We start from the raw sequence: 15,862 nt of genomic DNA, 5'->3' as shown, positions 1-15,862 counted from the left end.
CGCAAAAGAAAAAGTACGTCAGCCCTTTAAAGAAATAAAATTGCATCAATCTCTATCTTTTTTTTTTCTCCAAAAAGGCAAGTTTATTGCAGCGCCTTGGAAGAAGCCAAGCCCTGGGCTGCTCGTGCAGACGGAGTTGGCCAGGTTTTGCCAAGTGCTGCTGGAGTGGCGGTGACCCCTCGGAGCGTGCGTGCTGGCGGCTCACGCTGCGGGTATATAAGGAGCGCGGGAGCTCTCTTCTGTCTGTCTCCTGAACTCTGGAGCAGCGCTTAAAGGAACTTCAGCTGGGAAGCGCGCCCCTCCGTCTCAACAACGCCGTACAATGGATCCCAAATGCCCAGCTCTCTGCCCGACCTGTGCAGACCCAGCTTGCAGCGACAACTCCGTTAAGGTAACAAGCAATTAGGCAGAAAGCGGAAAAAAAATCTTTCACCCCCAAAAAATCGCATCGATTTTTTTTAAAAATGAAGACGATATGTTTAGTTGTAACTATTCCAGAAGCACTTTCATTGTTGGGTAAGTTATTTTTATATGGGGGGAATACGTACTGCAAGAGAGAATAAGTGTGTTACCTCGCACTCATTTATTTTTAAATTGCTTGTTCTGCATTTCTCGCTTCATTTGCAAAAGAATTTTTTGTTACACATTTTGCACAGAAAAACGGTGGGAAAAAAGTTATGCATACAACAGCCCTTTCAACCGGTTTCTTCGACTGTTGTCTCCCCCCGTCCCTTTACAGCCCCTCTCAAACGTGTTTCAGTAGTTATTTTTTTTCCTCAAAGAGATTGTTTATGAAGTGCATTGAGAATAATGTAAACCCCGGCACTGAGAACAGAGAAGTAATCTGATGCCCTTATTTCTTGGTTTGCACCATGTTTGCTGTTCGCAGCCTGGGCTGGGGTGAGTTTCCCAGCGTGTTCCACTGGGTAGCGTTAGTATCCTGCTTGTGTGCCGCTAGACTCCCTGGTTTGACTTTACTGTAATATCCTTAACCCGAGGAAACAGATCTATGATTTCTGATACATCATTATAATCCATACCCATATAAAATAAATAAAAATCTAGTTTAGATTTGAGATAATTACCTTTTTTCTTTCAAAAGAATTCTAACCAAATAAGTTTTCGATGGACTCTCCAATTTTTATTGCCAAGAAAATCGGTCTTTATGAATTAAAAAAGAAACACAACCGTACAGTTCCGTGAATGACACACACACACACACTGCTCAGGCGTGTGTTTCTGTTTCATGCACGGAGTTGTTGAGGAATTTTTAAATGTTTTAGTAGGATTTTCAGTACAAATCTTTAAAAAAAAAATCTGAAAGTGCAAATGCAATTTGTGAGGGGTTCTAATGCTTTCAACCAGTTTTAAGTTCTGAGACACAAGTTATCTGTTCAGAACAGGTTGATGTTAATTCTTCTAAAGCTTCAAGGACACTGGAGCATACTGTTGTAAAATATTTAAACATATTATTTATAGTAATAGTACAATAAAAGTAATGATGTGTGTCTATAAAAATCAGTATTTGCTAGAGCCTTTCCTGGATTCAGATTCAAACTGAGGAACATAGATTTTAAGAACAGCTTCTCTTTCTTTTTTTTCCCCCTATATACTTTCTAAACTCAATGGTATCTTTAACTTAACAATTATTTGTAATATTCTTGCTAAATAAAAGAAGTTTTTATGAAATATCCTAACTCACTGGGGGAGGCAGGCTCTTTTTTTTTTAAAGAGTATTTATTCAAACAGAAAGGTCAGGTAAATTGAATGGAATCTCACAGATTTACATTGAATTGTGACAGTTTATCAACCAGAATCTATAGCCTGTTGCTAGTGCAATTATTGATAATAATCAGCACCACACACCAAAACAATTTTTGTCCTGGAGTTTTGTACTGCAGAATATCACCGATGTAGGGTGTCTGTACCATGGGCTGGGTACCGTGGACAGTGCCCCAGATTGCATTTTTGTGCTTGTAACCATTGGTTACTTGCTCCAAAGTCAGCTTAATCGCTGGTCGAAAGAATTGACTTAGGCCGTCAGTAGTAGTCCTGTGCAGTGAGACCTTATAGCAGCTTGTGGGAGTTTAAAAAAAAAGTCTACACCATTTCAAGAATTAACATCAACCTGTTCTGAACAGATAACTTGTGTCTCAGATCTAGAAAAAGTCTATTGCAATCAGTTTTCATTCTCCTGTTTCACTCTTGGTGTAGCAGACCAAACTGATGTTATCAAATCTAGTAGACAACACGCTAACGTTGACTGGGCTAGATACTGGAATGCATATTTCCCATTCTGCTCATGTTACAAGGATAATATCTGGACTCTGACTCAATGTAATGACATTACTTTTTAACATTGTTTGGATCAGAACTGATTTTACAAATCAAGGTCATGCTTTGAGCTTGTTGTTTTTGGAGCAAATGTATTAGCATAAAACATTTGCCGTCCCTGATGCTGTTAATAAGATGTTACTCTAGGCATGCTATAGTCTTGTCAAAATAACATAACAAGTGGTGAGGTGGTTTGGGGAAGCTACAGTACAGAGGATCTTAAGATAATTGGGAATCAGCAACTTCAGCTGATTAACTTTTTTTTCTTTTTCCCTTTTCAGGATAGAAAAATGTCCCCATCCAGGCAACTGCTGTTCATTTCCATCGCTTTCACAATGTACATTATAGATGGAGTGACTGCAGCTGAAACACTATGTGGTGGTGAGCTGGTTGACACGCTACAGTTTGTCTGCGGTGAAAGAGGATTTTACTTTAGTAAGTTAACCATTTTTGTACTGAAAATTCAGGAGCTAAAGAACTGTCTTGATGTGTGTAAAGCTTGCTGAGTCTGATTTATTTTTTCCCTGTTACTAAAAATTCTTGTATATTACTGCCCTTTCTCGTTATTTGATGATTACTTTTTGCATGTTGAGGGAGGGGTCCACTAATCTAAATCCCCATTTACAGTGCCTGTATCTCCAATTACTTGGAGGTATTATGGGGTCTGCCAATCTTAAGGGTCTGTTTCAGGACCAGAGGTGTCCAGTTATTTTTTTTTTGGCGTGTCTCCTAAACTGTAGATCCTCTTGAATCTACAGCCATTCTGCATCTTGACCACATGACAGTGACATTTGATAATGACTTCCTTAAAAACAATACACTCCACTCTAGTGAGTTTGTGTCACATCTACTTGTGTTCTAGGTTCTACAAAACAAACAGAATGGGCATGTAAATTGGCAGTGTGAAATTCAGGATCGCGTTGAAATTTTTGCAGGCCCCAAAAGAAGATTCTGCATTTGGGCTCCAGGCTGCCATTAAAAATTTCAAAACTGAGATTGATAGATTTTTGTGAGGTAAGGGATCGAAGGCGAATGGGAGTTGAGATACAGATTAGCCACGATCTAATTGAATGGCGGAAAAGGTTCGAGGGGCTGAATGGCCTACTCTTGTTCCTGTGCGTGAACCCCAACCTGGATTTAATACAATTCTGTCCATCGAAAGGGTTTACGGAACTATGGATGTTATTTGCATTCACTTGGAATAGCTTGCTCTGTAAAGTAAGGATTTTCAAATGGTTTAGAAATCCTGTTTCCTTACAAGGTAATAATGAAAGGAAAAACATTTAAAGTTAGGGTTATGAGAAGAGGCTGTGCCACTCACTCGGCCCAGGGAAGCTGTGATTCTTAACTTTCCAAATCACACCTGCTGAGTTACTGTGGCCCTCCCGGAGGTGCCATGTTAGTGAAAATTAATACTGCTTTTAAGCAGAACTGGAAACAAATCTACAAACTCCTGTATACCGATGAAGAGAATACTCCCGTGGGTTAGGATACTTTATTAAAAAAATAAGTTATTGCTGTTCTTCAAACACTTGAACCACAGACTGTTTATTAGTAATCTTTCCATAGCGTTAGTCAATAATAAATGCTACTGGCTTCATATTTTTTCTAATATTAACCTCCCTACTATCTCCAACTATAATTAAAAAGCTTCAAATACAACGTCACTAGTCTTTCCAGCCAATCATTGAGGAAACCTTAAATAAAATGTGGTATTTCCTGCAAGCATCGTTCTTGCTCAGTGTACAATGAAAACCCCTCGACTACATTAAAAGGTTCCTTTTCGTTGAGGACAGACCTCATTGTAATAGAGAAAAGGAGCAATTAGCAGGCAGGTGTCCAGTGTCATAAACTCAGGTCTCGAGTAAACTGTGGATAAACTCATTTCCAAGCATGCACTTATGCTGAATAAGCACATTTTCTCACGTGTTCTCTCTCTCTCTCTCTCTCTCTCTCTCTCTTTGACAAGGACACAAAGCTAAACCACTCTGCAGATGGTCACAATGGAGTGCTTGTTTATTTCCACATTCTTCTGATTAAAGTAATACCGCTGCAGCATTCCATCTTTCATTTAAAGACATTTTTAATGATCTAGGCTTTTTGGAACTGTACTCTGGAGAAGAAAGGGGTGGGGGAATAAACAATTTCTTTTGTTTTTTGCATGTGACAGTTTTAGTATGGAGTCTCCAATTATTGCATCTGGCCTTCAGTAGTTGCCTATATAAACAAATTGGCCTCATTTTAAAATAAATGTGATGCAGCCTGATTTTAACCAATTCCCCAATTTGTAGAACTTTGCTTACCAATGATAGCGTCGTTATGTCTTGCATCAACATGCCTCTATTCTTGTTTATCTTGCTGACCATCTGGAGATCTTCACAAGTGAAGGAACATACAGTTAAGATGAAAATAACAATGTAAAGAGGGGCCTTTCTTTTTAAGAAAGATAAAGCCTTTGCACGGAAATGCGACTCTTTCATAACAATGCGGCTTAAGTGTTTTTCTGCGTGCATCTACAACAGAAAGTGATGCTATCTACAACAACCTGAGAAAAAGGAATGCAGTGATCAGTGAGATTCCCGAAAGGATAATCACTGTCTGCAGTCCCTGAGCTACTGGAAAAAGTTAACACGAGCACAGAGAGTTCATAGCGAACTGACATAAAAGGTGATTGCCCATTACCTCAGCCAAAGTTATCTTTTACTCTGATCCTACAGTTAATGCCATATAGTTCATTGGACCCCTCTATTTCATTGCATGTCTTTTCTGCTGTGTTGGCAATGTCAAGTGGCCTCTTTTTTTTTTTGGCATGATCCATAAATTTAGTTTCTTTCTTCAGCATTAAAGTCAATTTTAACTGGAAGTCTCCTGGAATTTTCTTTACTGAAGAAAGAAGAAAAATAAAAAAATAAAAATTCTTTCAGGTAGAGCGACTGGACGATCCAATAGCCGTAGACAGAACAGGGGAATAGTAGAAGAATGTTGCTTCCGCAGCTGTGACCTGGGCCTTCTAGAACTCTACTGCGCCAAACCTGTCAAGAAAGAGCGAGATCTCTCTGGAACACCTTTTAATCTTTTACCATCAGCAAATAAGGTATGTGGTTGTTTCATTACTGCTTTTAACAGTAAAGTGATTTTTTTAAAAGCCATTTTCTTTCAACAACTTTTCACCTCCATGCCATCCTGCTGCAATTTTTTTGGCGGGAGGGGGTAGTTAAGTAAACCGGTTGTATACTCTTGCCCACTGCCGTCAGAGAGAAGGTCTCCATTTTCAGGTAAAAACGGTTGCAGTCATTCTTCCCACCTCCCTCTCCAACCGTTCGATTTATTGGCTTTTTAGGAAGGATTTCTTTTGCAGCCTACTTGGGTACATTGGTATCCGCAATGGTCAGTACAGTTAATTATAGGCTGCTACATTTCAGAGCAAATCTGCGAGGGGCATGTTCTGCTTTACTTAATTTTCTTCCCCTATATTATTTTACCTATTCTATAAAGCTATATAGAACACAGCTTAATTCTCCTTATATGCTGAAATAATTTTGTCAGCTAAATCTTACCTGATTTTTTTTCTTTCTTTGTAGTCTTTATTAATCGCAATTAGCTAGTTTTTCACAAACTCTGAAATTTGCGTGATTATGCCGTAGGCTGACAACAGTGGAGCTGGGTTTAATGGCCTTTACCCTTTATTCTTGCTGTGTTAGTACAGTGCCATTGCTGGCATATGGGGTACATGTACTTCATAGAATGATATAGCACAGAAGGAGGCCATTCGGCCCATCGTGCCTGTGCCGCCTCTTTGAAAGAGCTGTCCAATTAGTCCCACTACCATGCTCTTTCCCCATAGCCCTGTAAATTTTTCCTTTTCAAGTATATATCCAATTCCCTTTTGAAAGTTACTATTGAATCCACCACCCTTTCAGTCAGTGCATTCCAGATCATCATAACTTGCTGCGTAAATTTTTTTTTTAAAAAGCTCAACATCTCCCATCTGGTTCTTTTGCCAATGATCTTAAATCCATGTCCTCTGGTTACTGACCCTTCTGCCACTGGAAATAGTTTCTTCTTATTTAATCTATCAAAACCCTTCATAATTTTGAACACCTACATCAGCCAGTTTAAGCAGTTAAGAACCCGCTTTCTTTCATTGTGCACATAAAACTTTCACCAAATGATCAAAACACAACTAATTCCAGTTGGTAACTATGCATTTATTAAAGGAAGTTGGCAGTATAGGAAACACCAAGTGAATTGGTTTCCCCTGTGATATAAAGTACAGGAAACTCTTTCTTATCCGGCACCTATGGGACCAGGATGGTGCCGGTTGATGAAAAATTCTGGATAACAGAGTCTGTATACCTAGTCCCTACCAAGGCAATTTTTAACACAAACAAAAATAAAAACCACTGACTAACTCGGCCACCGCGGGAGACTCGGACTCGGCAAAACAAGTGCTGGATGGATTCGGCCGGTTATTAAAGTATTGTGGATGATTAAGTGCCGTTTAAACAAGAGTTTACTGTATTAACATTTTATTTTCAACATCTGTGCTACTGATTTAAGCCTTTCCTTTTATCTTTTAACGCCAATACAATATTCAGAGCGTCCAAGACTAAAGAGATTGTTTCATTTAAAGTAAAGAACCATGTTGAAAGAGACCTTTTAACTGATGTTCCCCCGGCAGGGTGTCACAATGCGCCACCTGCTCTCTAGAGTGTTCCAGAAGGCGAGGTTATTTTGAGTAGCACGGCTGTCCTTTTGATCTCATCTAGCGCCCTACCAGGCAAGGTCATGGCAGTTGATTCCATAACCACAGGAAAGGACCATTTGACCCAATAAGCCCACTCTGTTTTGGTTGATTTCAACCCCACCTTTCTGCCTTCTCACTTTATCTCCATTCACTCTGCTTGTTTACAAAATGTTTTATATCGCTGACAAATAAGACTTGAGGCCCATTGCGAATAAGCAAAAAGCAGAATACCCCACAGGCTATCTACTTTCGTGCCCAGCAGCTTCTTCAGGACGAGTTGTGAGGCTCTGCTGTCAGCTTGGCCCCTTGCCTTACACGAGCATGGGGACAGAATTGGGACTACTGAGTCATCACCTGAACCTTGACCCATACCCGCACCTAGTGAGGCTTCCATGTCCCCAGTGCAACTTTTAACCTCTAGTGATCTGTTGTTTTTGATTCTCTCAGAAAGGTATATCTCTGTGGACCTTTGAAAAATACCATAATGTTCAGAAAGGAAAAACAAAACCCCTCCGATCTCTTAAGACTTTGTTTACCAGTTGACAGTAGATCATGCTGTGGTTCTTACTTGCTGTTTATTCAGGGACTGGCAGTGCTAAGCCGGTGAACAATGGGGACATGGTAGTTATCAGTTATTTGAGGCTTGGAACATCAGATAGCCTTTTGATGCCGTAATAACTGTAAAATGCAATTGGCATCGTCACTAATACTGTTTGTTTTCAATTGCAGGAAAGCTTTAGGAAGCCTTTGGTTGCCAAGTATTCCAAATATGACTTCTGGCAAAAAAGATCTGCCCAGCGTCTGCGAAGAGGCATTTCTCCAAGTTTCATGGCCCAAAGGCTCAGGAGGCAAGTTGAGGAAGTCCAGAGCTTACAGTATGTCAAAACGCACAAGGCACTTCTGACTCTCCCTGATAAACCACCCCTCGAAGTCCGAGCGTCATCAAAGAAATACTTCAGTCAAGAATGATGAAAAGTTTTGCACATTTCTTGTGATAAAAGACAGGGATTATAGCTTTGTACACGACGTCATTTCTGTGGCATTCCAACTGAATTCTTCTCCCACCCCCCCCCCCCCCCCCCCCAACCACCACCTCGACCTCCCTTCCCTGCCTCCCCCCACCCATTCCCTTCCCCTTCCATCAGCCAGCAAAGAAGTGCAATGATACTCAAGCGGCCTGGTAGAAGTGATGCCTGGTGGGCAAAAGAAGTCGCAGCGTCTGAGATGTTTGGGCCAAAGGGGTCACGCCGCAGACTACAATTTGTTTTACATACAAATGTCACGCGATGCATTCGAGATAATGTGTCCTTGATTGTTCTGCACCTGTACAAGAAGGGATATCAACACTTTGTGGAATACCTAGTGTCATCCAGATCCTGCACCTTTTTTTTAAAAAACAAGATGAGATTAGGAGGACCTGTGAGGGACTAAAAGCAGTGGTGTGTGCAGTCTCGCATTGCCACAGATTGCGTCGATTTTTAAAAAATAATTATTTTTCTTTCAACGGCACTATTTCTGATGAACGATAAGTGTGGTCACACACACTTGTGTTACGGTGCTAACTTGCTTTGAAAGAAGCAAAAGAGCTGACTCGAAGAATTGGGATTTGATAAATGCACGAACATCAAACAGAACTTGAAATGAACTTTTCCGTTTTAGGAAACGTGTTTTTAAAAAAAAAAAAAAAAAAAAAAAAAAATTAGCTTGGTTTTGGCGGTGCAAGATAGGCAAGGAGAAGACAAAAGGCACAAAGACAAAATCAAAGGGAAACAGCAGTGTTGTAATGATTTTTTCTATGTTTTGCAACTAACTTTATTTCTTATTCATAGTTACTTGCTTTGCTTTGAAAACATACTTGAACTCATATACTTAGTGTCCAGGGTCAGATCTTTTTTGGAATTAGTCTGAGCTATATCTTGCAGTGTTGAGCCGCCAAGCTATTAAAAGTAATGGCACTGCGTAAAGGCTTTATTTATTTTATGTAAAATATATATGAAAATTGGTCCAAATAATGTACTTAGCACTGATGAGCAACTGCAAAGACAGATACTATTTTGTCTAATTTTGTACTAGTAAAGCTTTCGTAGATGCTTTGTACCAAAAATTGAAAGTTTTCTCTCTCTCTCTCTCTCTATATGAGTGTTATTTGGTGTTGGAACCTCTGTGAGGTGCCTTGATTCAGCCAGAGAACCTCAGGCCTTTTTTTTTTTTTTTCTTTTTGGAAACTGTGTACCCATGCTCACTGCTGTCAGCCGTGGTATAATCAAGTGCAATTACTTGGTTACAGCTCATCTCTTGTTTTTCGACCCACATTGTGTTAACAGCTTTTGTTATCAGTTTTGTGAATCACTTCTAGTTTGAGTGACTTCACATTATATTTACCATTGCTTCGTCAAAAAAAGAAAGCTTCAGTTTTTTTCTTAAAAGAAAATGAGCTCAAAATTACATAAGTAGTCCTCAGAAAACATAGTTCTTTGTCAAACGTTTGCATCAGCCAGTATGAAGGGAAGCATCCGCAATCGCATTAGTTAAATAAAGCTTTTTACTTTTTTAAAAAATGTTTTAGCAGATACAGTTAAGGTGTACTCTCCTGTTAACTAATATAATGTCATGTATTTAACGTGCACTCAACCAACACTAGACACTAGAGGAAGACGAGATTCACAATCATTGTACTTTTTGTTTTTAATATCAATAAAAGCAATTTATTACAATACATTCTTCGTTTTCTCACTTCTCATACGCTCTAGTTTAAACTGTGGCGCAAACAACTGCTACAAAATATTTCTTGGACCTCCAAGGGATTGTAAAATGTATGATTGCTGTGGAGTGTGCCTCCAATAATTCTGTTAAAACCAAAATAAGATTGAAATGAACATGCTTCCCACATTGATTTACATGTCAAGGGATCATTATATAATGAGTAAATAGCTCTGTCAATTAGTAAATCACAATTAGATTGTCTCCTAGAACAGAGCAACATTACAAAAACTGCATTGTGTTGCACTCCATACAGTGCAGAGGGAGATTTGCGATTGCTTGCCCGTCAGTGAGGCGACTCCATCTAAGACTTAGTAGTAACAGCATTGGCTGATGACAATTGAATTACAAAAATAGTTTTTTTTCTGAAGGCTATGCATGTACGATGGTTTCAATGACTTAATTCAAGCACTACCTTAAAGTTGGCAAAATACTGGTACAAGGTATTTGATGGAATGACACTGATGAAGAGTTGTGTTGAAAATGTAAGTGACAATCCGTATGGGTGGTTTTCAAATCTGAGATTTTTCACTGCACTGAAAAAAAAAATTATAATTTTGATGATTCCAAAACAAATATGTTGATCGTGATCTTCCATGTGTGGTGGTATCTATCCATCTTCTTGCATGCTCTTTAAGCTGCTGAGATAGAACTATGGATAGTCTGTCATTCACACCAGCTGGGCTCTTCTCTTCCTGTTTGCATAAACATCTCTTGAACTGCCAGCAACGAATGCTCAAAATCATCTTGTCGAAAGCGCAGAGGATTAGTGGAAAGGGCTATGTCAGAGCTGCAAGAGACTTTTGTCCTCTGCAACCCTAGGGCTTTTAGAAGGGAAAAGGCATCAGTCAGAGCACAATCTTCACTGGCTGTGCTCCTAGTATAATTCTGTTGCTAAAGAAAGAACAGACTGTTTCTTTTTTGTTTGTTCGATCATATCGGCCTCGTTGCCAGTTGAAATAGATCTTGGGAGTAGATGTCAGTGGAAAATTCATGCTTCCCATCATCAGCCTTAAAGGAGCACTGTCACTGAGAATAAATGGTTTGCCAAAGAGAAATTCTTATCGGTAGCAACACGCTTGGCGATGGACATTCATACGAGAACGTCTGACAGCAAAAGAGCAACTGGGTCCATCTAGGCTGTCCCTCATAACTTTTATAGTCGTGATATTTATTGGACAATATAAAAAGATTAATCTTCATAGCAGAACTTTTTGAAGTTTTCATACAGAAAGTATTAGGAAAATTGCCCATTTTTATCTCATGCAGTAACAGGGCTGGAAGACCAGTCGAAAAACCGTAATGTTTGTCTGTCTGTGCACCTACCCTGAGTCACGGCCCAACCTAAACGGGTTCAGAAAATTAGAGGTAAAAATAACAGCTGAACGTGTGCAGAATTGTGTGGTTGGTGAGGGGGCTTTATGGATATAATCAAAGCATTTATGTCATAATGAATGGGAAGGTTTTGAACTGTTGCCACAGAAAATAGAGTCATAAAAAAGTAATTCAGAAAGGTTGTGCAACATAACAATTTGTATACATGTGAAAACGCAAAGGTTTTCATCTGAATTTGTCCTCTGGAATATATAGTTGTTCTGACCAGCAACAAACACTGTTGGGATTGCTTTTGTCCTGTATGACCAGATTTATTTGTAGAAGTGTCATTTACCATCAGGGTTTATAACAAAAAAAATGTTGCAGTTTATATGGTGCACAAAATTCTAAGGCCTAGAAATTGGATATAGCCATGAAATGGGCAGTGTTAAGGCCTAACGACGTTAAGCTGCGCCACCTCAAAATGGTCTAGGCAGCACGCAAAATTTGTGCTCACTCATTAACATGATTATAATCATGATTTCAGCACTAAAACTGCTGCTTATTGGCTTAATACAAAACAAGTGGACCAATATCGGGGCCAGTCTAATTCCCAGTCATGTGTGGCAGACTTTTTCCACTACTTAAAGGGGAGGTGCATTGATGCTACAGCACCTCATTGTCAAGGCAGTTCCAACTGCAGCTGCCACAAGAAGATGAAGAAGAAGAAGAGGAAGAGGGAGATGTAGGAGTTCCAAAGTAATAGTACAGCATCCTCATAGAATCATAAAATGGTTACAGCAAGGAAGAAGGCCATTCGGCCTGTCGAGCACGTGCCGACTCTCAGCTAGTTCCACTCCCATGCCCTTTCCCCGTAGCCCTGCAATTTTTTTCCTTCAGATTCTTATTCAACTCCCTTCTGAAAGATAAAATTGAGTCTGCCTCCACCACCCTTACAGGCAGTGCATTCCAGATCCTAACCACTCGCTGTGTAAAAAAGTTTTTACTTATGTCGCCTTTGGTTCGTTTGCCAATCACCTTAAATCTGTGTCCTCTGGTTCTCGACCCTTCTGCCAATGGGAACAGTTTCTCTCTAACTACCCTGTCCAGACCCCTCATGATTTTGAGCACCTTTATCAAATCTCCTCTCAATCTCTGCTCCAAGGAGAACAACCCCAGCTTCTCCAGTCTATCAACATAACTGAAGTCCCTCATTCCTGGAATCATTCTTATAAATCTTTTTTGCACCCTCTCTAAGGCCTTCACATTCTTCCTAAAGTGTGGTGCCCAGAATTGAACGCAGTACTCCAGTTGGGGCCGAATGAGTGTTTTGTACAGGTTCATCATAATTTCACACTTTTGTACTCTATGATGCCCAGGATCCTGTAAGCCTTTTTAACTGCTTTCTCAACCTGCTCTGCCACCTTCAACGATTTATGCACACGTGACCCCAGGCCTCTCTGTTCGTACACCCTGCTTAGGATTGTACCATTTAGTTTATATGTCCTCTCCTCGTTCTTCCTATTAAAATGCATCACTTCACACTTTTCTGCATTAAATTTCATCTGCCACCTGTCTGCCCATTTCACCATCCTTTCTATGTCTTCCTGAAGTGTATCACGCTCCTCCTCACTGTTCACTATACTTCCAACTTTTGTGTCATCCGCAAATTTTGAAAAAGTGCCCTGTACACCCACGTCCAAGTCATTAATATATATCAAGAAAAGCAGTGATCCTAGAACCAACCCCTGGGGGACACCATGGTTGTTTCCAGTCCAAAAAACAACTGTTCACCACTACTCTATTTCCTGTCACGTAGCCAATGTTGTATCCATGCTGCCAGTGTCCCCTTTATTTCAGGGACTTCAATTTTGCTGGCAAGCCTATTATGTGGCACTTTGTCGAACGCCTTTTGGAAATCCATGTACACTACGTCAATGCATTACCCTCATCAACCCTCAGTGTTACCTCATCAAAAAACTCGATCAAGTTGGTTAAACACGATTTGCGTTTAGTAAATCCGTGCTGGCTTTCCTTAATTAATCCACTCCTATCCAAGTGACTGTTGATTTTGTCAATGTTTACTGTTTCTAAAAGCTTCCCCACTACTGAGGTTAAACTGACTGGTCTGTAGTTGCTGGGTTTATCTTTACACCCTTTTTTGAACAATGGTGTGATATTTGCAATTCTCCAGTCCTCTGGCACCACCCCCGTATCTATGGAAGATTGGAATATTATCACCAGTACCTCCGTGATTTCCGCCCTCAATTCCCTCAGCATCCGCTCCTGGTGATTTATATATTTTAAGTACAGCCAGCCTTTCTAATACCTCTTCTTTATCAGTTTTTATCCTATCAAGTGTCTCTACTACCTCCTCCTTTACTATGTCTATGGCAGCATCCTCTTCCTTGGTGAAGACAGATGCAAAGTACTCGTTTAGTACCTCAGCTATACCCTCTGCCTCCATGCATAGGTCTCCTTTTTGGTCCCCAATTGGCCCACCTCTCCTCTTACTACACTTTTACAATTTATATGCCTATAGAAGGCTTTTGGATTACCTTTTATGTTGGCTGCCATTCTATTCTCATATCCTCTCTTTGCCCCTCTTATTTTCTTTTTCACTTCTCTGACCTTTCTATATATAGCCTGATTCTCAGATGTATTTGCAACCTGACATCTGTCATACGCGCTCTTTTTCTGCTTTATCATATTCTCTATCTGTTTCGTAATTCAGGGAGCTCTGATTTTAGTAGCCCTACCTTTCTCCCTCGTAGGAATGTACCTCGACTGTACCCAAACTATTTCCTCTTTAAAGGCAACCCATTGTTCCACTACAGTTTTGCCTGCCAATCTTTGATTCCTGTTTACCTGGGCCAGATCTGCTCTCATCCCACTGAAATTGGCCTTCCCCCAGTTAAACATTTTTACTCTAGCTTGCTCCCTGTTCGTTTCCATAGCTAATCTAAACCTTATGATAGTATGATCACTGTTCCCTAAATGCTCACCTACTGACACTTGCTCCACTTGACCTACCTCATTCCCCAGAACCAGATCCAGCAATGCCTCCTCCCTCATCGGGCCAGAAACATACTGATCAAGAAAGTTCTCCTGAACACACTTCAGAAATTCTTCCCCTTAATACCTTAATACTATTACTACCTGTATTACAATCCCAGTCTATATTAGGATAGTTGAAGTCCCCCATTAGTCATAGAGTTATACAGCACAGAAAGAGGCCCTTCGGCCCATCGTGTCTGCGCCGTCCATCAATCCCTGTCCAGTCTAATCCCATTTTCCAGCATTTGGTCCATAGCCTTGTATGCAGTGGCATTTCAAGTGCTCATCCAAATGCTTCTTGAATGTTGTGAGGGTTCCTGCCTCTACCACCCTTTCAGGCAGTGAGTTCCAGATTCCAACCACCCTCTGGGTGAAAAAGTTCCTCCTCAAATCCCCTCTAAATCTCCTGCCCCTTACCCTGAATCTATGCCCCCTTGTTATTGACCCCCCTACTAAGGGGAAAAGTTCCTCTTTATCTACCCTATCTATGCCCCTCATCATTTTGTACATGACTCTATAGTTCTTGCACCTCTCTGTAATTTCTCTGCAAATTTGCTCCTCCATATCTTTACATTTGGTGGTCTATACACCTAGTTGTGTAATGGCATCTCTATTGTTTCTTAATTATTTCTTCCTCATAGGGAAAGAGCCAGGAGATTTTTGGATGCAGATCTGGAGGCACTGGTTGTGGCCATGGAGAGGAGGCGGGCTGTCCTCTTCCCACACATTGGCAGGAAGCCCTCGCCATTACCTTCCAAACGATGTGGCAAGAGATAGCTGCACATGTGACGGCAAGCACTGTGGTGTCAAGGCTGGCCATCCAGTGCCAAAAGAAGTTTAATGACCTCACACAGGTGGTCAAGGTGAGTGAAGGCTTCAGCAAATGTCATATCCCACCTTCTGCACCACAAGCCTCACACACTGCTCAAGGCACCACACCCCCATCGCTCACCTACCAACAATCTCTGCCTATCACCACTCATACCTCACAATCATAGCTTCACTTCACCCTCACAACCTTACCACTGCTGCAACATTCACACCCACATTTCACACCTTGCGCACACTGACAGCTATTCAATTATGGCAGGCACATCACCCAAACACATTGCACCACACTCACTCACAAACTTCTCTTTCTCTTGCAGGCCAAGGTGGCTCACAACCAGAGGGAGCAGTAGCAGACAGGTGGGGGGCAGGCTGACATACAGGACCTCAGCTAGCTGGAGGAGAGAGTTCTGCAGATCATTGGGTGGCACATCATAGAAGCCTTGGCAACCGGCGCAATTGAACCCCTTGGGGACAACAACGGTATGCTCATTCCAAATCCTACTTCTCACATTCCACTTCCCTCTCATCCCAAAATCTCTTCTCACTTTCAAGCTGCTGATGCTGTATGCACGCATATCTGACTTCCCCCCACCACCACCCACCACCCCTCCCCTCACCAGAACCCAACTCTTGTGCCTTTTTGCTTTCAGATAACCAGCAACAAGCACTGGACCAGCCTACCCCTGAGGTGATGCAAGAGAGCGAGGAGGGAGAAGAAGGGGAAGAAGAAGACACTGTGGCTGGAATTTTCCAGGGTGGTATCAGTTGGGAATGGAGGCAGGTTGGGTGGGAAATTTGACAAAATTGGGAGCAGGTTGG

The 15,862-nt window shown here is 41.0% G+C and overlaps 1 protein-coding gene across 2 annotated transcripts; it reads left to right on the top strand.

Moving 5' to 3' along the window:
* Positions 1-234: 234 nt before the first annotated feature.
* Positions 235-9,795, top strand: LOC147106632 (insulin-like growth factor 2). 2 transcript variants are annotated; one of them, XM_086007653.1, is made up of 4 exons: positions 235-391; positions 2,616-2,769; positions 5,259-5,428; positions 7,811-9,795. In XM_086007653.1, the coding sequence occupies exons 1-4, from the start codon at positions 323-325 to the stop codon at positions 8,048-8,050; spliced, it is 633 nt and encodes a 210-aa protein (XP_085863779.1). In that variant the 5' UTR covers positions 235-322; the 3' UTR covers positions 8,051-9,795. The 2 variants fall into 2 exon arrangements, with proteins under 2 accessions (XP_085863779.1, XP_085863780.1); XM_086007654.1 differs by lacking the exon at positions 235-391 and adding an exon at positions 418-516.
* Positions 9,796-15,862: the final 6,067 nt, after the last annotated feature.

The sequence above is a fragment of the Somniosus microcephalus genome, chromosome 15 (genome assembly GCF_052327205.1).
Source record: "Somniosus microcephalus isolate GS21.2 chromosome 15, FLI_Smic_1.0, whole genome shotgun sequence".
NCBI classification, from domain to species: Eukaryota; Metazoa; Chordata; class Chondrichthyes; order Squaliformes; family Somniosidae; genus Somniosus; species Somniosus microcephalus.
This window is presented reverse-complemented; position numbering and strand designations above follow the sequence as displayed.